Consider the following 24,538-nt stretch of genomic DNA (forward strand, 5'->3'; position numbering starts at 1 on the left):
TGTATTAGGAATATCAGTCCTCTGTGAGAGAAGTTTCAAATACTTTTTCCCATTTTCTTATTTGTGTTTTCACTTTGTGTATGGTCACTTTTGCCATGGCAATGTTAATTTCTGAGCAGCTTGGTGTAGATGAGGTTTCAACAGTTTTATTAGAAACTACTCTTGGAAATAATCACAGTTATTCTTTCAGCTCCACTCAGGGAGTCCATTAGCATTTCATGTTTTCATCTATCTAAAAATAGCTAGGTTGTTTTAACGTCTCCTAGATTTTGACAAGAAGGGTAAGTTTGGGATCATGTCAAGAGGTCACAAAATTGTTGTTCACATTTTCTGGCTAATTATTATTTCACCATGCTTACATTATATGATTTTAATTAGATTTTCCAATATCAGTTAATAAAGTTTCAACTTTTTGTTTTCAGCTTTTATTTTTTAAGCTTCTTATATTGCTCTGGTGATATCACTTATTGATATCTGGTTAATATTTTTCTTGCTGTCCTAAATATTGTTTAAAAAATCTAAATAAGGAAAATATATCATCAGACTATTTCTGTTACAGGATATTCTCCTATTTTCAAAATTGTAAGTAGATTGAAAGAAACCAATATTGTTTTCCACACACAGATAAAAAGAAGTATCTCCTGACAAGTCCTTAGTAGTACATCCTTAGAGTTACAGAACCAGGGTCCGTAACATCCTAATTTAGGATCCTTGAATTCTCTGTCCATGGGTGGACTTCCAGGGGTGTAAAAAGTCTTTGTAATTATAAAATCTCTTTTCTGAATAGTGTATGGTTCATAGGTTTTTCTTTCTCAACATTTCATTATGAAAAATTTCACAAATATAGAACAACTGGCAGCTTTATAAAATGAGCACCTATAAACCCTCCACTTAAAATTTACTCTTTACAAATATTTTGCAATATTTGCTTCATTGCATATGTAGTTACATATTCATCCCCTACTCACCCTTCAATCCTCCTTGTTTTTAAAATGTATTTCAAAGTAAGATGACGATATCAGTACATATCATCCCCAAATATATTCAGTATATGTATCTTCAAGTAGAATTTACTATTTATGTTTTTTAGTAAAATTTACAAATAATAAAATGCACAGAATTCAAGTGTGCTATTCAATGAATTTGAATAGGAATATATTCAAAACACAATCCAAACCCCATCAAGATAAAACACACTTTATTGGGGTATACCCTGCCAATCAATACTTGCCCCTCACTCAAGACAACTACTGCTCTAATTTTTTTTTAGATTTGTTTTTCCTTCTTCTAGAATGCTATGTAAGTTGAATCACACAGTATATACTTAAATATTCTTTAGTGGGTTTTTGAGACTTTTGTATGTCACTGCATGTATTTTTAATGAGCACCTACTAGGTATCCTGTTCCAGGGGTCATTAACTTACTGAGCTCACTGGGCAGGATGTGGGTCTCATGCCACCATTGTTTTATTGTTTTAGGGCATCTGTATAGTCAAAGCTGTAGTTTTTCCAGTAATCATGTACAGATGTGAGAGCTGGACCATAAAGAAGGCTGAGCGCCAAAGAACTGATGCTTTTGAATAGTGGTGCTGGAGAAGACTCTTGCGAGTCCCTTAGACTGCAAGATCAAACCAGTTGATCTGAAAGGAAATCAACCCTAAATATTCATTGGAAGGACTGTTGCTTAAGCAGAAGATCTAATACTTTGGCCGTCTGATGTGAAGAGCCGACTCACTGGAAAAGACCCTGATTCTGGGAAAGATTGAAGGCAAAAGGAGAAGGGGGTGGTAGAGGATGAAATGGTTAGATAGCATCACCAACTGAATGGACATGAATCTGAGTAAACTCTAGGAGATAGTGGAGGAGAGAGGAGTCTGGTGTGCTGCAGTCCATGGGGTCACAAAGAGTCAGACATGACTTAGCAAATGAACAACAAAAAATGACTGATAAACTGAAAGACATGCTATCTTTCCCCAGAACTCTCAAAACAAAACTCTAATGGAAAATCTGATGACTTCATCCAGATCAACAGGAATTAACATTATGGGATCAGATGAACTGATAAACATGGTTTATAACTTTATGACTTTTTGGAAAATATACTAGTTTTAATCTTTGTTTTCCAAAAGAGGTTTCCTCTTATGCTATAACTTACAACAAAATTGATAAAGTATAGCTTTGTAAACAAAGATGTAATCGTTGTTTTAATCTGTTCTTCATTTCCAAATGTGTTTTGTGCCTCCATGCTGCCCTATGACTTTGTTAATATTACTAGCTGTATTACTTATATCCTGTCTATTTTATAAGGTTGTTGTCTCTTACCGTATCCAACTTATAACTAGGCCCCGTGACAAAACTAATGATGGCTAAACATTTTGAGGAAATAGATCACATTTATGACACATAAAATAATTCTAATAGTGTGATTCTAGGTACGGAAAGAAGCAATAAGGTGAAAACATTTCCTGGATCATAATGGACTAGTAAGACAGAGGATCCAGAGAATCTTTAATTATCAACAGAACCTAATCCAGAAATTAACATCCAAAGTGGCATATCAACAAAAATTTTTGCCAAATCTAAAAAGAATGTCCTAGCACCATGGGACAAAAATTGGTCATGAAATGTCTCCCAGGTATTGCTCAAACTTTGGACCAAGGTGAAGAACTGAGAAATAAAATATTATCTGCCATATCAGTAAAAAAAGATATCACAGTCATCAGTGATTGTAGCCAACTCTGACAGTGAGCTGGTAAGTCCTGAGGGAACTCAGGAAGGAAACAAAAAATACTTACCATCTAGCAGCCATCAGACTGCAGCCACTTCTGATGGTGAGCCCTGAGGAAACTCAGGATGTGAAAACAGGATACTGGCCCCAGATAGCTGAGGTGCATATCAAAGGAATGAACAGAGCCCAGACTCTTGCATCTTCTCATATATAGAAAAGTGTTAAATTCCTTAAATTGAGTTTTCTTTTATTAACTGTAATCTTTTGTGCCCTTTGTTGGATAATTCCTATATATCCTAGCTTCCTCCTCACTTCCTTGGAGCAGTTTTCCCAGGATTACTTAAGATGCTATCTCCTGGATGTCTGTCAAATAAAACATACATTCTCAAAAAAAAAAATTGTATGTAATTAACATTTTATCTGAATTAACAGTTATCTGGATGCTTGAATTTTATTAAAAATTTCTCTGGGTTTACTGACATTCTGTTTAACTATATATCCCAAGAACCTAACATAGTAGGTATCAAAAAATACTTGAGGCAAGACAACTAAAATATATCAAATAGCACTGGCAAAAGAAAGTCCCTAGTGATATTTAGAAAAAGCTTTCATAGAGTGGCATGGAGCAGAAGCTAGGCCATGGGTGAAAGGAAGGTCAGTAAGTTAGAAGAGCTAATATAGGATATTCTTTCAAGAAGTTTGAAGAGAAGAGAAAGATGGGAAGGTAATTTAATGGTTGATAGTTTAGGCTGAAGGAAGAAGACAACAGATGAGTATATTTTTTCTTGCTTTATTAAATTCTACAAATTAAAGTATTTAATGCCAAAATAATTTAGATTTTACTAAATTTCATGCTTTAGGATTTAAATATATACTTTTTTTGGTTTAAGTTAATGAGAGAACAACAAAGTATACACATTGTGTTTGCATGGTGCTTAGATACTGTGTTCATGATGGTCATTGGGTCTGTTTCTTTCCGTCTTCAGAATCCTGCTGTTAGTATAGAAGTGAACTGCATTGATCTATTACAAATAGAAGGATATAATTTGATAGCTGCTGGAACCTTAAATGGTGTGATCATCTTATGGAATTTTGTAACATCAACTGTCAAAGAAGTGTGAGTTGAATTGTTTCCTTAAATACTATATTCATTTCCTTAAAAAGCTGCACTGCAGAAGAGTCAAAGTAACATTCATTACTTAAAAAAAAAAAAAGCAATACATAAAAGTGATGATAATTTTCTCAAGGAGCCTTTCCTGGAGGTTATCTTTATAAGCAGGGTATGTACTAAGTGTTTAAATCCCAGAATGATATGAATAAAGTAAACCTTAATTATTTGTATTCCCAAGTGCTTTCACATTTACTCTTCTTGAGTATGTACTAGAGTATGTACTTTATGTACAAAGAGTATGTACTAAAGTTAGTATATGCTTTCCATGTATAATCTTGTCCAAATACATAACTTTAACAAATATTTAAAATATGTAGTAATTTTAAATAATAATCTAAGAGTTTCAAGCACACATATCCAATTGCCTACTGGCAATTATCATATGGATGACTAACAAGACCCTTAAAGTCCCCCATGCCCAAGATTTCTTCCCAATCTACCGTCCCCCATCTTGTCTGGTATTCCCAGTGACACCAGCGTCAAATGGTGAGAGGTAATTAAGATGGGTCTTCCTTCTCATTCACCACTCCAACACATCTGGTTTATTGGGGTGGTCAAAAAGTTCTTTTGGGTTTTTCCATAAGCTCTTATGGAAAAAGAGCTCCACCCAATACTACAGGGCAGTACTAAGAAGGGCATTACATATTCAATTCTACATCTCAACCAACTAGATTTGCTCTTTTCCACAAAATTTACCCTCCCCTGGAAATCCAGTTCTAAATATGCTTACCATTGGTTATAAGGGATATAATGTAACATTGTATTATTTGTTATGGATGGGTTAAAAATAATAACCTTTCCTCAGTAGTGTAATTGGGCTCTAAGTAAGGGCCATATATCACCCTATATCTAGAGAGTTTCTAAAGTTGTACTTCAAGGTATAAGATGGCCAAGAACCTTAACAATGAATTAAAAATAAAATCAATTCTATTTAAGCATTTGGGGGAAGGAAAGAGGTATAAAGGAGAAGAGAGTCAGAGAAGACAGGGGAAAAGAAGAAGAAAAAGCAAAAGAAATCTCTGCCTCTCCTAGCTACAGTACTTGCATATGTCTTCCTGGACTCTATGCCCCTTTTCAGTCTATGTCAGAGTTTTTACTTTTAGCCAAGTTTTGGGAGGAAATATTCCTTTCTTTTTGGGACTCTGGGTATGCTTTTCTTTGAACCTTAAGCTGAAGTAGCTGTTTCTGCAAACCCCTCCTCTTTACCTCAGCTCAGGGTCTGCTGGGCCCTGCCCCTAGAATTCCTGTCAGCCTTCAGTTCCTTTCCTCCAATCCTTGTTTTTCTCACAGACTGTATACGTGTCACTTTATTCCTAAATAATAACACCACACAATTCCTCATCTTCTTATTAATACAGTTTTCACACTGTGTCAGCTTATGTATGACTCACTATTTTGGGAAAGCATCCACTAGACTAAAAATGCAAAAACCATAATCTACTGTCACAACTTAAAAGAGATTGCAGCTCCCCCAAGAATATTCCCAATTCAAAGGTGGAGATTCTTCTTGAATCTATTCTTGAAGTGCTAGGCAGTTTGCCAAGGGATGCATGCAAATCCAGCACCCAAAGAAGAATAACTGACTACAATGGGTCATACAGTGTCCTCTTCCCACAAAAAGATGACTATATTAAAACAATTGGTTTAGAATCACTGGAGTATTTTGCAAAACATATAATTTAACTGTCCAAAGTAATCTAGGTCCAGTTTAAAGACTCTAAAGTTAAGGATGGCCATCTCTACCTCTACCTCAAACTTTGTCTAAGAGCCCTTCACCAGTCAGGAGAAATAGTCCTTCTTTTTCTGTTCCAAGTCCTATGCTTTTTTGAGGGTGCAAACTAGAAATTGTTATTGCTAATGAATAATCCACTTTACCATGCAGTTCACTTGCAGAGCAGAAATACATAAAAAGTTGGAGCTCAACAAGTCATCAAATTTGCAGTCTCCTCCTTTGAGCTTGGTTCACTCCCCAGCAGGTCCTTCATCACTTGCCCATCCAAATTAGGAGAGGTAATTTTCACTAAAGGAAAAAGAACAGTTTGTTACAACATCTATTTCCTATAAGGAATATCAAACATGACTTTAAAAGCCTACTATGAAGTGCCAGGGCAGACGTTGGGGGACCATCCTTCTGCTTCCATGAAACTACCTAGGAAGGTGTTTTTGGGAATCTGAGTCAATTGGAGACTGGAGCAGGAAGAATAGTGTGATTACTGAATTACCTGCTTTCCTTTTCCACTTAATGATAAGGTGCTTGAGGGTAGTAACTACATTTTATTCTAATTTCTCACTGCACTTATTCAAAGAGTAGAAATCTATTCTTTAAACTGTATGAAACTTTCAGGAGGTTGTATAAGCTCACTCTCTGAACTAATAGACAAACTGATTGAATTAAAAGCCTTATAAACACTAAAATATCATGTTGTTATATAGATGTTTATTAAGGAAGAATTCAAATGCTATACTTTTGGGTTTTCTCTCCATGTTCAATGATAATCAACATTTCAGGAGTTGATTACCTCTGCATGGAATATATAATAATGTACGTTACCTTATTTGTAAATTTTTATCTTGTGAATGTATGCTTATTCCTAGGTATAGACCAGAAGATTGCTTCACTGTAGACCCTGATTTGGACCCTAAACGCTTTAGAATTAATGACATACTATTTCTCTTTCGTAATCCTGAATGTGTAAGGTAACTCAGCACTTACTGATCAAGAAATATTGTCTGGGACTTAAGTGGATGATATAAAAAGAGTTCTCCTCATCCCAGCATTTAGGAAGGTACAATTGAGAGAAGGGTCTTCCCAGGTGGCACTAGTGGTAGAGCTTCCACCTGACAATGCAAGAGATGCAGGAGATGCGGGTTCGATCCCTGGGGCCAGAAGATCCCCTGGAGGAGGAAGATGGCAACCCACTCTAGTATTGTTGCTTGAAAAATTCCATGGACAAGAGGAACCTGGTGGGCTACGGTCCATGGGTCACAAAGAGTCAGACACAACTGAATGACTGAGCACACACACACACAACTGAGGGAAGATATATTTGGACTGACGTACTTGGCTTCAGCGTTCTTCCCTATTACGGTTTTTGTAAATGGGTGGCCCCAGGGGGATCTAATTGCTGTGTGGTTAACCAGTTTCCCCTTACCATTTCAGTCCCACAGCAGAGAGGAAAAATGCCCACTTGACCCCACTTGCAGCTAAAATACAACTCTATGAGCACTGATATACAGCAGAAATTTAAAAAAAGATTTATAGGGAAAATATGAAAGATCATATGGAAGCAGGTTTCATACGACATCTGCTATAACTGAGCAATCGTCATCCATTTCCAAGACAGCAGGGGATTTTTTTTTTTTAAGTTTAAGAAAAGGTGTTTTTCCTATTTATATTTGCCTGAGAGCTCTGATTTCAATAGGCAATGAAAAACACATCTCTGGAGAGAAATCAAAGGCTTCTGTACTATCTCATCATCCAGAAGTGAGCCAGGATATAACATCTTCCTTACTCCTTGACTTGAAATGTTCTCATTCTGAGAATATTTTGAGGACCTCATCTGTATATATCTGCATCAGAACACTAATCCAGTTTTCAGCCCATTCTAGCAGAATTAGAAACTATAGAGCAGAAGTTACTAGGTTTTCCGAGCCTCCTCACAGCCACCTCACTCCTCACCATTTCAGTGCCAGAGCCTCTGGGACTAAATCTAGCCTTAACAGTGGGAAAGAACAGATTTTTGTTTCCTACACCTGAGCAGTATCCACACTAAAATCCAGAGATGCTAAAAAAAAAAAAAGTAACCAGCTGAAATTAAAACAGAGGAGAGCACCTTCTGAGTATGAAAAAATATCTTAACTTTTCCTCCTTGGGCTTCCTCCCTCTCCTTATAGGAGATCAAGTCAGGATTCTGTATGTTCTTCATCCCAGTGTGATTCTAGCAAGGGTCCACAGAGTAGCAAGGTAAGCAAGAGAAAAGGAGAGTGTGCCTTCCTGTTATTGCCAATGTTAGCTCAATAATTTGTTGCATGTAGTAGGTAAAATCTTTTTTGTTTTCCCTAAAAAGCAATGTCTAAACTGTTTTTATCTTTTTTTCCCACTATTTTTCAAGGCTTTCCTATATGCAATAATAAATAAATAAATTTATTTATTTCATGAATAAAATAAATTACATAGGCTATTTTTATGTTCATTAAATAATAATTTTAGACTATCTCTTTTGCTAAAAAGTATTATATACATTTCACAGAGGAAAGAGACAGCATGTGATTATGTTACAACACAATGTAATGAAATGGTTTTCAAACTGTGTTCTTGGTTCCATATTTTATATATTTTTATACATTTTTATTTCTAGTTAAGATTTTGTTTGAAGGAAAGTTTTCACTGCATAAATTATTTTAAAAGCACTAGCATAGTGGAAATAATCAGTTTGTAAGGATGTGTCAAACAGACTTGTACTTAAATCCAAGCACTCCATTTATTATCTGATTAGCTTTAGAGATGTCACTTAACCTCTGAGTTTCCATTTCTTCAGCAATACAAAGGGAATAGTAGAACCTAACTGGCGTGGTTGTTAATGGAATTAGAGACATTATACACCAAGAATGTAGCAAGCTCTAGGTATTTAATTACTCTCGTTATTATGCTACACTGGAGCCACTAGAAAAAGGCTGTGTTATAAATACCCTATTTATAAACATGAAAATCACTGTAGCATCTTTTCAAAGAATTAATTGTAAAATAACTTTAAAGTTAATGCTTGGAGATATAAATTTAACTATGAAAAAAATCTATTCGTTCAGTGTATCACATTTCCTTACAATATCATAAATATTCTCTTTTTCTCCCCAAATTCAGGGAAGCAAACAGAGCATACACGAAAGTGAGGTTAAAGGTTAGTATGAAATTGCCTCCCTTTCTTCACTTCTTTGCTATAGGGAGTTTAGGTGATAGACTACTTAGAATTAATGTATATTCTTTTTTGTGACTAAATGCTGAGGTGCTATAGGATTCAGTAATCTAAGAGGCGGAGTTTACATTATTATGATGCTTTTATAACTATTAACTTTAGATTTTAAAAATCCAAAGTACTACTGAGCTTCTTAGTCTCCAGTCTGCTGCCCGGAAGCTTATACTAGATTCATAAGCCTTTTTTGACTGAGTAGGACTCATACTGGATGTATACCTAGTTTTAACTACCATGTACAGTACAGAGGCTTTTGTAATAGAACCCAAAATGAGCTCTTTTAGTTTTTTCCAGTAATACAGGATTCCATTTGTTAAAGGTTTTTTGTTCTCTGCACTGACTGAAGTTCTCTAAGATTTAAAAAAAAAAATTTTTTTTAATTCTAGGGAAAAGAATGTGAGTTTTTTTTTTTCCTATTTTCCTACTTGCTTCCTCTTTTATATTCTATAAAATTTGAAATGCCAAGTACAACAAACACTGGTAACTCACTAATTTTCCAACAGGTGAGCAAACAGATGTTGCTGTGAGAGAGCAACAGCCAGCGGACAAAAAGCCTCCTGGAGGCACCAAGGAAGCAGATACTCAACCACCACCTATCCTTGTCACTGCGCATGAGGACGGACATCTCCGCTTGTGGACTATGGAGGTCAGGGCCTGTCATTTACCTGGAACAGCAAAGAACGGGAAAGATAAAAAGGATTATTGAATAAACCTTAGCCCCCTAAGGTTTGATATAGCATCTAATTTTATTACTGTTCAATCTTCTAGCCAAATGGCTGGTTTTGCAGTCTGCTCACTGAAAATACTGAAATTACTCACTGAAAATACTGAAAATACAAAAATTTAGGTCAATTTTGTAACTCAAAAGATCAAATCATCAAAACCGCTAAGACAACTACTATATTTCCGAACTTTCTTTACATTGAGCTACAAATACATCCCACTATATATTTCATTGGATATTTAAATAATCAGTTCAGTCACTCAGTAGTGTCCAACTCTTTGCAGCCCCATGGACTGCAGCACACCAGGCCTCCCTGTCCATCAAAAACTCCCGGAGCTTACTCAACTCATGTCCATCAAGTCGATGATGCCATCGAACCATCTCATCCTCTGTCATCCCCTTCTCCTCCCATCTTCAATCTTTCCCAATATCAGGGGTCTTTTCCAACGAGTCAGTTCTTCACATCAGCTGGCCAAAGTATTGGAGTTTCAGCTTCAGCATCAGTCCTTCCGATGAATACTCAGGACTGATTTCCTTTAGGATGGACTGGTTGGATCTCCTTGCAATCCAAGGGACTCTCAAGAGTCTTTTCCAACACAACAGTTCAAAAGCATCAATTCTTTGGTGCTCAGCTTTCTTTATAGTCCAACTCTCCCATCCATACATGACTACTGGATGGACATTTGTTGGCAAAGTAATGTCTCTGCTTTTTAATATGTTGCCTAGGTTGGTCATAGCTTTTCTTCTAAGGAGCAAGCATTTTTAAATTTCATGGCTGTAGTCACCATCTGCAGTGATTTTGGAGCCAAAAAAAAAAAAAATAAATAAAGTCTGTCACTGTTTCCATTGTTTCCCCATCGAATTGCCATGAAGTAATGGAGATGAAGTCATGAAGATGGCAGAGTAGAAGGATGTGTGCTCATCTTCTCCTGTGAAAACTCCAAAATTACAACTCACTGCTGAACAACCATCAATAGGAGAACGTTGCATCCCACCAAAAAAAGATACCCCACGTCCAAGGGCATAGGAGAAGCCCCAGCAAGATTGTAGGAGGGGTGAAATCACATTTAGAATCAAACCCCTTACCCGCCAGAGACGCTTGGAGGGCTCAAACAAACCTTGTGTACACCAGGGCTCAGAGACTCCGCAGAGACTGAGCCAGAACTGTGTTTGACTGTCTTCTGTGGAGACAGCAGTGGAGTGCAGCAGGGGCAGGGGGTCTGGGTGCAGTCAATGTGGGTATGGCATAGGGCATAAGCCCTCTTGGAGAAGGTCACCATTAACCCCATCATAGAGCTGCCAGATCTTACACAGGACTGGGGAAACAGACACTTGGAGGGCACAAATAAAACCTTGTACACACCAGGACCCAGGAGAAAGGAGCAGTGATCCCACAAGAGACTGACCCAGATTTGCCCATGAGTGCCCAGGAGTCTTTGGTGGAGGTGTGGGTCAGTGGTAGCCTGCTGCAGGGTTGGGGGCACTGAGTGCAGCAATGCCTGCATGGGACCTTTTGAAGGAGGTCACCATTATCTTCATTATCTCCACCATAGTTTGGCCTCAGGTCAAACAACAGGGAAGGAACACAGCCCACCCATCAACAGGAAATTAGATTAAAGATTTACTGAGCATGGCCCTGCCCATCAGAACAAGACAGTCTGTCCCCAACAGTCAGTCTCTCCCATCAGGAAGCTTCTATAAGCCTCTTATCCCTATCCCACAGAGGGCAGGCAGAATGAAAATCACAATCACAGAAAATGAATGAAACTGATCACATGGACCACAGCCTTGTCTAACTCAATGAACCTATGAGCCATGCCGTGTAGGGCCACCCAAGACAGATGAGTCATAGTGGAGAGTTTTGACAAAACATGGTCCACTGGATAAGGGAATAGCAAACCACTTCAGCATTCTTGCCTTGAGAACCCCGTGAAGAATATGAAAAAGCAAAAAGATAGGACACTGAAAGATGAACTTCCCAGGCTGGTAGGCACCCAATATGCTACTGGAGATCAGTGGAGAAATAACTCTAGAAATAATGAAGAGACAGAGCCAAAGCAAAAACAACACCCAGTTGGGGATGTGGCTGGTGATGGAAGTAAATTCCAATGCTGTAAAGAGCAATATTGCATAGGAACCTGGAATGTTCAGTCCATGAATCAAGGCAAATTTGAAGTGGTCAAACAGGAGATGGCAAGAGTGAACACTGACATTTTAGGAATCAGTGAACTAAAATGGACCAGAATGGGTGAATTTAACTCAGATGACCATTGTATCTACCACTGTGGGCAAGAATCCCTTATAAGAAATGGAGTATACATCATAGTCAACAAAAGAATCAGAAATGCAGTACTTGGATGCAATCTCAGAAACAGACAGAATGATCTCTGTTCGTTTCCAAAGCAAACCATTCACTATCACAGTAATCCAAGTCTATGCCCTGACCAATAATGCTGAAGAAGCTTAAGTTGAATGGTTCTATGAAGACCTACAAGACCTTTTAGAACTAACACCCAAAAAAGATGTCCTTTTCAGTATAGGGGATTGGAATGCTAAAGTAGGAAGTTAAGAGATACCTGGAGTAACAGGCAAATTTGGCCTTGGAGTACAAAATGAGCAGGTCAAAGGCTAACAGAGTTTTGCCAAGAGAACGCACTGGTCATAGCAAATACCCTCTTCCAGCAACACAAGAGAAGACTCTACACATGGACATCACCAGATGGTCAAAACCAAAATCAGATTGATTATACTCTTTGCAGCCAAAGATGGAAAAGCTCTATACAGTCAGCAAAAACAAGACCAGGAGCTGACTGTGGCTCAGATCATGAACTCCTTTATTGCCAAATTCAGACTTAAATTGAAGAAAGTAAGGAATGAAGGGAAAACCACAAGACCATTCAGATATGATCTAAAACAAATCCTTTATGATTATACAATGGAAGTGAGAAATAGATTCAAGGGATTCAATCTGATAGAGTGCCTGAAGAACTACAGATAGAGCTTAGTGACATTGTACAGGAGGCAATGATCAAGACCATCCCCATGAAAAAGAAAAATGCAAAAAGGCAAAATGGCTGTCTGAGGAGGCCTTACAAATAGCTGAGAAAAGAAAAGACATGAAAGGCAAAAGAGAAAAGGGAAGATATACCCATTTGAATGCAGAGTTCCAAAGAATAGCAAGGAGAGATAAGAAAGCCTTCCTCAGTGATCAATGCAAAGAAATAGAGGAAAACAATAGAACAGCAAAGACTAGAGATCTCTTCAAGAAAATTAGAGATACCAAGGGAACATTTCATGCAAAGATGGGCACAATAAAGGACAGAAATGGTGTGGGCCTAACAGAAGCAGGAGATATTAAAAAGAGGTGGCAAGAATACACAGAAGACTATACAACAAAGATCTTCATGATTCAGATAACCACGATGGTGTGATCACTCACCTAGAGTCAGACATCCTGGAATGTGAAGTCAAGTGGGCCTTAAGAAGCATCACTATGAACAAAGCTAGTAGAGGTGATGGAATTCCAGCTGAGCTGTTTCAAATCCAAAAAGATGATGCTGTGAAAGTACTACACTCAATATGCCAGCAAATTTGGAAAACTCAGCAGTGGCCACAGGACTGGAAAAGGTCAGTTTTCATTCCAAACCCAAAGAAAGGCATTGCCAAAGAATGCTCAAACTACTGCACAATTGCACTCAACTCACACACTAGCAAAGTAATGCTCAAAATTCTCTAAGCCAGGCTTCAACAGTACGTGAACTGTGAACTTCCAGATGTTCAAGCTGGATTTAGAAACCAGAGGAACCAGAGATCAAATTGCCAACATCCATTTAGAAACCAGAGGAACCAGAGTTCAACTTGCCAACATCTGCTGGATCATCGAAAAAGCAAGAGAGTTCCAGAAAAACATCTATTTCTGCTTTATTGACTATGCCAAAGCCTTTGATATGTGGATCACAGTAAACTGTGGAAAATTCTTCAAGAGATGGGAATACCAGACCACCTGACCTGCCTCCTGAGAAACATGTATGCACAACAGGAATCACAGAACTGGACATGGAACAATAGACTGGCTCCAAATTGGGAAAGGCATACATCAAGGCTGTATATTGTCACCCTGCTTATTTAACTTATATGCAGAATACATCATGGAAATGTCAGGCTGGATGAAGCACATGCTGGAATCAAGATTGCTAGGAGAAATATCAATAACCTCAGATACAGAGATGACACCACCCTTGGAAAGTGAAGAAGAACTAAAGAGCCTCTTGATGAAAATGAAAGAGGAAAAAAAAAAGAAGAAAATGAAAGAGGAGAATGAAAAAGTTGGCTTAAAACAGCATTCAGAAAACTAAGATTTAAATAACATGATACTATTAATGATGAATACATCATTAAACAGTGTAAGAACACTGAAATGTGGAATATACATGAAATTTTAGCTTTCCAAGCTACTGGAAGAAGTTATTACATTATATTGAGGGTCCTAAACACTTTACAATGAAGGGATAGCTTTCATTTACTGAAAGGTTTTAAATGATTTGGGGGTGGAAAGTAGGGCAGGGGGTTTGAATTAGGTGGACAGAAATGACAGAAGTAAGGATCTTGAGTAGACTGATGATGAACAGCAAGGGAGGTGGCATCACTTATAAGATTCCTTTCTAGAGAGAAACCCAGAAAACAGCAAGTTTTGTATGGCAGATAGTGAGGTTCAACAACACAGGACAGCATACTGTCTGCTGTATAAAACCTCCAACTGATCAGTTGATTCTAACTTATTAGTGAGAAACTCTTGGTTCCTGGTGGCTCAGACGGTAAAGCGTCTGCCTACAATGCGGGAGACCCAAGTACAATCCCTGGGTTGGGAAGATCTCCCGGAGAAGGAAATGCAACCCACTCCAGTATTCTTGCCTGGAAAATCCCATGGATGGAGGAAACTGGTAGGCTACAGTCCATGGGGTCGCAAAGAGTCGGACACGACTGAGCAACTTCACTTTCTTGGTTTGAAAATGCTATGAAATACTATACACAATGATTTTCCCTGAGACGATCCAGGTATTGGAGCAGTGACGTTTCCCCCTCCCCCCAAAATAGGTAAATAATAAAAGTGTGAGAACTATAGGAGGAGAAAATATTATATCCAACTAAATCCCAGGAAACAAGTAGCAGATTCAAAATTTTTCTTCCTATGTTTTGACTTTTATTCTTCAAGTATAGAAATGTATATGAAAGTCAGTGATGACTTACACTAAGCACTGAAAAACAACCTGCCAAATTTGAATCTCTTGCAATCTGTCTTGTACCAATATTCAAAAATAGATATTTCTGAAAGGACAAATACAACATTCTGGCTTAAAGTAAGTGAGAAACACTTAAATATGAAAATCATGTTTATTTAAAAGGAGAATATATCACTGGAAAGGGGTTGAGGAACTGCATGAAAAGAGTTATCGGAAGTGACAGAAAACAACCTACAAGTATAGAGGTGATTTGCAGTTAAGAGTCTAGATGGTTATAGTTATCAGTTGACCCCACTTTTACTAATATTTAGTTTCAAGGAAATAAGTCCTTATCAGTTCAGTTCAGTTCAGTCACTCAGTCATGTCCGACTCTTTGCGACCCCATGAATCACAGCACACCAGGCCTCCCTGTCCATCACCAACTCCCGGAGTTCACTCAAACTCATGTCCATCGAGTCGATGATGCCATCCAGCCATCTCATCCTCTGTCATCCCCTTCTCCTCCTGCCCCCAATCCCTCCCAGCATCAGAGTCTTCTCCAATGAGTCAACTGTTCGTATGAGGTGGCCAAAGTATTGGAGTTTCAGCTTTAGCATCATTCCTTCCAAAGAACACCCAGAAATGATCTCCTTTAAGATGGACTGGTTGGACCTCCTTGCCATCCAAGGGACTCTCAAGAGTCTTCTTCAACACCACAGTTCAAAAGCATCATAATTTCAAATTATTTTTATTATGAAGAAGAGAAATCATGTTATAATTAGAAGAGAAATCACGTTATAATTAGTATATAGCTCCTTGGGATAAATTATCTATAAACTCAACTCTAATACTGATGTTTATATAATTTATTATCATATTTTATACAGGGAAGACTACTGAAAGATATTCTACCTTTCACAAAACATGCTGCCATTTCTCTGACATCGCTGTTCACTGATTCATGTGCAAGAATACTACTGACTGGAAATACGGGTAAGTCACTGCTGTTATGCAGTTGGCCACAGGTATCTTAACAACCTACATGATATAAAAATGGATATAGGATAACACCGTGACATTTATTGAAACAAAAGGAAGGATACCCAAGCTGCCAAATAAACAGAAGAATGAAAGGGTGTCAGGAGAACCTATTTCATTCCCAGCTCTGTATTTAAGACATATGATTTCTTCTGTCATTAAATTGGGTATAGGACTGTTGTTCACTTGCTCAGTTGTGTCTGACTTTTTGCAACCCCGTGGACTGCAGCATGCCAGGCTTCCCTGTCCATCATCATCTCCCGGAGCTTGCTCAAAATCATGTCCATCGAGTCTGTGATGCCATCCAACCATCTCATCCTGTGTCATCCCCTTCTCCTGCCTTCAATCGTTCCCAGCATCAGGGTCTTTACTAATGAGTCAAGTCTTTGCATCAAGTGGCCAAAGTATGGGAATTTCAGCTTCAGCCATCAGTCCTTCCAATGAATATTCAAGATGGATTTCCTTTAGGATTGATTGGTTTGATCTCCTTGCTGTCCAAGGGACTCTCTCAAGAGTCTTCACCAACACAACAGTTCAAAAACATCAATTCTTCAGCATTCAGCCATCTTTATGGACCAACTCTCACATCCATACATTGCTGGAAAAACCACAGCTTTGACTATACGAACATTTGATGGCAATGTGATATCTCTGCTTTTTAATATGCTGTCTAGGTTGGTCATAACTTTTCTTCCAAGGAGCAAGCATCTTTTAATTTCATGGCTGCAGTCACCATCTACAGTGATTTTGGAGCCCAAGAAAATAAAGTCTATCACTGTTTCCATTGTTTCCCCAACTATTTGCCATGAAGTGATGGGACTGGATGCCATGATCTTCATTTTTTGAATGTTGAGTTTTAAGCCAGCTTTTTCACTCTCCTCTTTCACTTTCATCAAGAGGCTCTTTAGTTCTTCTTCACTTTCTGCCATAAGGGTGGTGTCATCTACATATCTGAGGTTATTGATATTTCTCCCAGCAATCTTGATTCCAGCTTGTGCTTCATCGAGCCTGGCATTTCCATGATGTATTCTGCATAAAAGTTAAATTAGCAGGGTGACAATATACAGCCTTGATGTACACCTTTTCTGATTTGGAACCAGTCTGTTGTTCCATGTCTGGTTCTAACTGTTGCTTCTTGACCTGCATACAGGTTTCGCAGGAGGCGGGTAAGGTGATAGAGTATTCCCATCTCTTGAAGAATTTTCCACAGTTCGTTGTGATCTATGTAGTCAAAGGCTTTAGTGTAGTCAAGCAGAAGTAGATGTTTTTCCTGGGATTCTCTTGCTTTTCCAAAAGTTGTTGGCAATTTTATCTCTGGTTCTCCTGTCTTTTCTAAATCCAGCTTGAACACCTGGGAGTTCTTGGTTCACATACTGTTGAAGCCTGCTGCTGCTGCTAAGTCAGCATTAGTTTGCTAGCATGTGAAATGAGTGCAATTGTGGGGTAGTGTGAACATTCCTTGGCATTGCACTTCTTTAGGATTGGAATGAAAACTGACCTTTTCCAGTCCTGTGGCCACTGCTGAGTTTTCCAAATTTGCTGGCATATTGAGTGCAGCACTTTAATAGCATCATCTTTTCAGATTTGAAATAGCTTAGCTGGAATTCCATCATCTCCACTAGCTTGCTCGTACTGATTCTTCCTAAGTCCCACTTGACTTTGTACTCCAGAATGTCTGGCTCCAGGTAAGTGGTCACACCATTGTGGTTATCTGGATCATTAGATTTTTTTTTTTTTTTTTGGTATAGTTCTTCTGTACATTCTTGCCACCTTTTCTTAATATCTTCTGTTTCTGTTAGGTCCATACCATTTCTGTACTTTATTGTGCCCATCTTTGCATGAAATGTTCCCTTGGTGTCTCTGATTCTCTTTCCAACTCTATTGTTTTCCTCTATTTCTTTGCATTGTTCACTTAGGAAGGCTTTCTTATCTCTCCTTGCTATTCATTGGAATGCTGCATTCAGATGGGCATATTTTTCCTTTTCTCCTTTGTCTTTTGCTTCTCTTCTCTTCTCACATATTTGTAAGGGCTCCTCAGACAACTATTTGGCCTTTTCACATTTCTTTTTCTTGATGGTTTTGATCACCGCCTCCTATACCATGCTATGAACGTCTGTCCATAGTTCTTCAGGCACTCTGTCTATCAGATCTAATCCCTTGAATCTATTTGTCAATTCCACTGTATAAGGGATTTAAGTCATACCTGAATGGCACAGTGGTTTTCCCTACTTTCTTCAATTTAAGTCTAAATGTGACAATAAGGAGTTCATGATCTAAGTCACAGTCAGCTCCCAGTCTTGTTTTCATTGACTGTATAGTGACTCCATCTTCAGCTGCAATGAATATATTCAATCTGATTTCAGTATTGACCATCTGGTGATGTCCATGTGTAGAGTCATCTTTTGTGTTGTTGGAAGAGGGTGTTTGCTATGACCAGTGCGTTCTCTTAGTAAAACTCTGTTAGCCTTTGCCCTTCTTCATTTAGTACTCCAAAGCCAAACTTGCCTGGTCCTTCAGGTATGTCTTGATTTCCTACTTTTGCATTCCAGTCTCCTATAATGAAAAGGATATCTTTTTTGGTGTTAGTTCTAGAAGGTCTTGTAGGTCTTCATAGAAGGTCTTCTTGTAGGTCTTCAACTTCAGCTTCTTCAGCATTATTGTTTGGGGTATAGACCTCAATTACTGTGATAGTGAATGGTTTGCCTTGGAAATGAACAGAGATCATTCTGTCATTTTTGAGATTGCATCTAAGTACTGCACTTCAGACTCTTCTGCTGACTATGATGGCTACTCCATTTCTTCTAAGGGATTCTTGCCCACATTAGTAGATATAATGGTAAGCTGAATTAAATTTGTTCATTCCAGTCCATTTTAGTTCACTGATTCCTAAAATGTCGATGTTCACTCTTGCCATCTCCTGTTTGACCACTTCCAATTTGCCTTGATTCATCGACCTAACATTCCAGGTTGCTACTCAATATTGTTCTTTACAGCATCAGACTTTACTTTCACCATAGGAGACACGCCCAGCTGGATGTTCTTTCTGTTTTGGTTAGGCCTCTTCATTCATTCTGGACCTATTTTTCCATTGATCTCCAGTAGCATATTGGGCACCTACCAACCTGGGAAGTTCATCTTTCAGTGTCACATCTTTTTTCCTTTTTACACTGTTCATGGAGTTCTCAAGGCAAGAATGCTGAAGTGGTTTGCCATTCCCTTCTCCAGTAGACCATGTTTTGTCAGAACTCTCCACCATGACCCATCCACCTTGGGTAGCCCTACATGGCATGGCTTATAGTTCCTTTGCTTTAGACAAGGCTGTGATCTATCTGATAAGTTTGGTTCACTTCCTGTGATTGGGGTTTTCACTCTGTCTCCTTCTGATGGACGAGGATTAGAGGCTTGTTGAAGCTTCATGGTAGGAGGGAATGGTTGTGGGGAAATCTGGGTCTTGTTCTGGTGGGCAAGGCCATGGTCAGTAAACCTTAAATCCAATTTTCTGCTGATGGGTGTGGCTATGTTCCCTCCTTGTAGTTTTGGCTAATGGCATAATGGTGACCTCTTTCAAAGGGACTTATGTCAGCACGCCATGGCTCCATGAACTGTTTAGTTAGCGCCCCTGACCACACAGCAGGCCACTGTTGACCCATGCTCCACCAGAGACTCCCAGACACTCACAGGCAAGACTGGCTCAGTCTCTTGTGGGGTCACTGCTCCTTTCTCCTGGGTCCTGGTGAGCATAAGGTTTTGCTTTGCCCTCCAATAGTCTGCTTTCCTAGTCCTGTGGGAGTTCTGTATAGGACTCCCACCCCCTTATTTGCATATTGGGAATAATGTAAAGATTTTATTTATAATCTTAAAAGGGTTATGTTGCATTGACCTTCATTCTAAAGGGAGTCATGCACGAGAAGAAAGGGGTTGTTTGTTCTTTATAGGGGACTTTTATTGTTATAATCAATATGAAAGTGAAAGTGAAGTCGCTCAGTCGTGTCCAACTCTTTGCAACCACATAGACTGTAGCCTACCAGGCTCCTCTGTCCATGGGATTTTCCAGGCAATAGTACTGGAGTGGATTGTCATTTCCTTCTCCAGGGGATCTTCCCAACCCAGGGCTCAAACCTGGGTCTTCTGCATTGTAGACAGATGCTTTACCAACTGAGCTACCAGGGAAGTCCATAACCAATATAGTTGGTCTTAATTCTTTCATGTAACACTATTTTTTTTAATATTGCCTTCCTATTTCCTCTCTTCTTTTGAATTAAGCCTAAGCTTTCTTTTCTTCTCTCAAGCTTAGCCTACCCTTCTTTTTACCACAGCCAACCCTTATTATTTTCTAATGTAATCTTGAGATCTGCATCCAGATATTGTTATTATACTAATATTTAAATTTTATGTCTCCTATTTTAAAAACTAATTTTTCATTTCAAAAGTTACCTTAAAAAAGTCTCAATGTATTATTTTGTATTAACAATTACCGGAGTCTTCTGGAGATTGTAGAAAATAATTATTTATGTTTGCATTCAGTATTACCAGTAGATTTACAACATTTATTTAAAGCTATCTTTATTTAAATGAACTTATTTACAAAATAGAAACAGACTCACAGAGACAGAAAACAAACTTATGGTTACCAAATGGGAAAGTGGGGGAGGAGGGATAAATTAGGGTAAATTAGGGGCTTGAGATCATCTGATACAAACTACTATATATAAAACAGACAAACAACAAGGTCCTACTGTAGAGCACAGTATACAGTAATGGAAACAGTGACAGACTTTATTTTCTTGAGCTCCAAAATCACTGCAGATGCTGACTACAGCCATGAAAGCAAAAGATGCTTGCTCCTTGGAAGAAAAGTTATGACAAACCTAGACAGTATATTCAAAAGCAAAGACATCATTTTACCAACAAAGGTCCATATAGTCAAAGCTATGGCTTTTTGAGTAGTCGAGTATGGATGTGTGACTGAACCATAAAGAAGGCTGAGCACTGAAGAACTGATGCTTTTGAACTGTGGTGTTGGAGAAGACTCTTGAGAGAGTCCCTTGGACTGGACGGAGATTAAAAAAAAAAAAACAGTTAATCCTAAAGGAAATCAATCCTGAATATGCACTGGAAGGAGTGTTGCTGAAGCTGAAACTCCAATACTTTGGCCATCTGATATGAAGACCCAACTCATTGGAAAAGACTCTGATGCTGCGAAAGGTTGAAGGCAGAAGAAGGGGACGACAGAGGATGAGATGGATGGATGGCATTACTGATTCAATGGACGTAAGTTCTTGCAGACTCCGGGAGATTGTGAAGGACGGGGAAGCCTGGTGTGCTGCAGTCCATGAGGCTGCAAAGAGTCAGACACAACCGAGTGACTGAACAATAACTGTATAGCACAGGGAACTATATTCAACATCTTGCAGCAAACTATAATGGCAAATAATCTGAAAAAGGATATACATATATAACTGAATCACCTTTCTGTCCACATCACAACATTGTGAGATTTCATTTTGACACTGCCAACACGTAGCTTGCCACATTACTCCAATATCTGGTTTTCACCTGCAGACCACTTGTAATATCAATCTTCTGGCAGGCTTTAACTTGTCTATTAGTGCCTGGGGACACAGCTGGGTCTATGGCTCCTACATGAATAGCTCCATAAGGGGCTTCTTCAGCATACTCCATCCTCCACCCCCCACAAGCAGCTACAGTCTCCCTGGAAACAAAAGCACTGGATCATCCTTTCCGACATTATTTACTGAATAGTTTAGTAGCTCCTTAATGTGGCTTTTCCAGTAGTCATGTATGGATGTGAGAGTTGGACTTTGAAGAAAGCTGAGCGCCGAAGAATTGATGCTTTTGAACTGTAATGTTGGAGAAGACCCTTGAGAGTTCCTTGGACTGCAAGGAGATCCAACCAGTCCATTCTAAAGATCAGTCCTGGGTGGTCTTTGGAAGGAATGATGCTAAAGCTGAAACTCCAGTACTTTGGCCACCTCATTCGAAGAGTTGACTCATTGGAAAAGACTCTGATGCTGGGAGGGATTGGGGGCAGGAGGAGAAGGGGACGACAGAAGATGAGATGGCTGGATGGCATCACTGACTCGATGGACATGAGTCTTAGTGAACTCCGGGAGTTGGTGATGGACAGGGAGGCCTGGCATGCTGTGATTCATGGGGTCGCAAAGAGTTGGGCACAACTGAGTGACTGAACTGAATGTAATCAATTCCTATGACTTTTCCACTAGACCCAACCATACATGCAAAACATGCAGTTTAAGGGTCCCACTTCCAGCTCCTACAGTTTTAGCTCCTTCATACAGTGGATCAAACAGAAGTTATTGTACATATGCATGCATATGTGGAGTACTAATTGTTTCTTTGAACCCCATAGATTGTGAAGAATCCATATAAGGTTTCATTTTGCATAGTGAGAGCTGCTGCTAAGTTGCTTCAGTATTACACCTCTCAGATACTATTTTATTTACCATTTTTAATGCTTAAATCAAAACAACTTGATCAAAACAAGTCTGAGTAGTATTAATAATTACTTAGACAAGAGAATATCTAATTAAAAATTCCAATGTTTAAATTTCATGCAGAAGGACACGTTATCCTTTGCAGTATCAGTTCCTTCTTGGACTCACCTCATGATGAAAAGGTAAGAACTTCAGTTTTAGTTTAATTAATGAATCAAGACATTTACTGAGCATTTCTCTGTGCCAAATGCCACAAAAGCTAGAAATACAGGATAAGACTACCTACTCTCAAGTCATATGTGATACTACTGAAACTTAAGCCATACGACAAATAACAGTGGTCTACTGGAGAAAATAGGGGATGAATGAGTGAGTGAGCAAACAAGCCACTGGTCATTCTGCATCTGCTTCATGTTTTGACTTATTTGTTAGAGTCTGCCCAGAGCTTAAGAGCATCATACATCATGCAGTCCTCCAGTCATTGCCTTTATCTTATACAACTTCATAGAAGGAAGTTTCATAACCCTTTATAGAAGCCCCACCTGGTACCCAGACATTATTATTTTCAAGAAACTCTTCCCCTATCGTCTAAAATCATCCTTATGATTAAATGTTATTCTATTTTTAATGTTAATGCAATGTAAATGTCGCCATCCTTAGTTGATAACCATTTAAATATGTACTTCCTGGGACTTCCCTGGCAGTCCAGTGGTTAGATTCCATGCTCCCATTGCAAGGGGAGTGGGTTCAAACCCTGACTGGGGAACTAAGATACCAGATGCCTCAAGCATGGCTGGAAAAAAAAAAAAAAAAAAACCACTTCTTTTGTGTGTGTGTGTGGATATGCCAATATATCTACATATATTATAAAAATTCAAAACTAATTAAAGACTACAGCAAGGAAGCACTATTTTATCGTAGGCTTATTTCCCTGTAAGTTAATAGTTCAAATCCAAAAGCCAAATAGTAGCTTAAACAGAAACATTTTGTTTTTGGATTACAGGTATTAATATTAATGCATAGATACATAGATTAGGATGGGATTCCTTGCAGAGTGTTTTAGAATGCTTATTGTTTCCAACATCATCTCATTTGATCTACAGAGTTTTTGTTTCCAAGAACCCACCATTATAGCTTTTATAAAGTTCAGATACTTAGCTTCAGTATGACTATCTTCAGTTTGCAGAAGGGAAATCAGAAAGCAGCTTGCCTGGGATCACATCATAGTTAATGATGAAGACAGAGCCAGAATCGGGGTTCCTGTCCTCTAATCCAATGCTCTTTCCACATGTAATACATACCACCAGCAAATGGAAAGCACTAAGTTTCAACTTACTGTATCAACTATGTGGCATGCTGTGAGAGGAACAACAACAATCATATGCTTGAATCATGTATGAGAAGAAGGTTATTTAATTGTTTTCTCTTACTTGTGATAATTATCAACATTCTCATATTAATTTTAGCAGATAAAAAATACAATTCAAAACCTACATTTTCACAAATGGACTTCCTACAAACTGGCAACTGAGATCTTTCAAAATTCAGAGAAAATATTTAAAACAAAGTTATGTGTTGATATTGAATTAGAATAATATGGTATTGATTTTTTTTTGGATTGATTTTTAAAAGCATTTTCACCAATTGAAAAGAAGAGGATCTATTTTAACAACATGTCTAAATTCTTCCCTATCCAACCTCATTTCAACCTTCTCTTTATTTGAACAATGTGATTTTCCAGTTTGTATCTGGCTGCCTATTCATAAATGCACAATGGACTCTGGTCATAAAACGCCTCATTATTACATACACTAATACATACCATGCATTAAACAAGATTCAGTTATGGATTACAACTACAGTGAAAACTTAATAAGTCAGTCTATAAATCAGAGGTTAATCTAGTTCTCTTGAGACAATACTGTTTAAAAGATGACCCATGGAATACCAATAGTCTAAGAGATACAGTAGTCAAAATCTATCTACATAAAGACAAATAATATATCATATATTGACATGCTTACAGAAGATAGTTTTATTCTATGTTTTTTCTAATTACTGGTTGTAATACACTAGGGGAAGTCATAAAATCAATTTAATAAGTGGCAAGCAGTACTTTTGTGAAAATAGAAGAGAATGGAGTGGAATGAAATATTGGGTTGGCCAAAAAGTGTGTTTGGGTTTTTCCATATCATCTTAGGGAAAAAGCCAAA

At 38.3% G+C, this 24,538-nt stretch overlaps 1 protein-coding gene, 1 non-coding gene and 1 pseudogene across 2 annotated transcripts in view; 1 reads left to right on the top strand and 2 right to left on the bottom strand.

The window, feature by feature from the left end:
* The window catches only part of WDR64 (WD repeat domain 64), a 120,444-nt gene that overhangs the window by 76,601 nt on the left and 19,305 nt on the right, over positions 1-24,538 (top strand). The window contains exons 16-22 of the mRNA XM_025286000.3: positions 3,714-3,844; positions 6,494-6,595; positions 7,793-7,862; positions 8,760-8,796; positions 9,372-9,514; positions 15,699-15,804; positions 22,449-22,507. Coding sequence (XP_025141785.3) covers positions 3,714-3,844; positions 6,494-6,595; positions 7,793-7,862; positions 8,760-8,796; positions 9,372-9,514; positions 15,699-15,804; positions 22,449-22,507 — 648 coding nt within the window. The remainder of the gene's footprint in view (positions 1-3,713; positions 3,845-6,493; positions 6,596-7,792; positions 7,863-8,759; positions 8,797-9,371; positions 9,515-15,698; positions 15,805-22,448; positions 22,508-24,538) is intronic.
* TRNAC-ACA lies at positions 19,948-20,019 on the bottom strand. The gene has a single exon. It is a non-coding gene; the product is annotated as a tRNA-Cys (tRNA).
* Positions 21,314-22,268, bottom strand: LOC123333597 (annotated as a pseudogene).

This window comes from Bubalus bubalis, chromosome 5 (assembly GCF_019923935.1).
Source record: "Bubalus bubalis isolate 160015118507 breed Murrah chromosome 5, NDDB_SH_1, whole genome shotgun sequence".
Classification (NCBI taxonomy): Eukaryota; Metazoa; Chordata; class Mammalia; order Artiodactyla; family Bovidae; genus Bubalus; species Bubalus bubalis.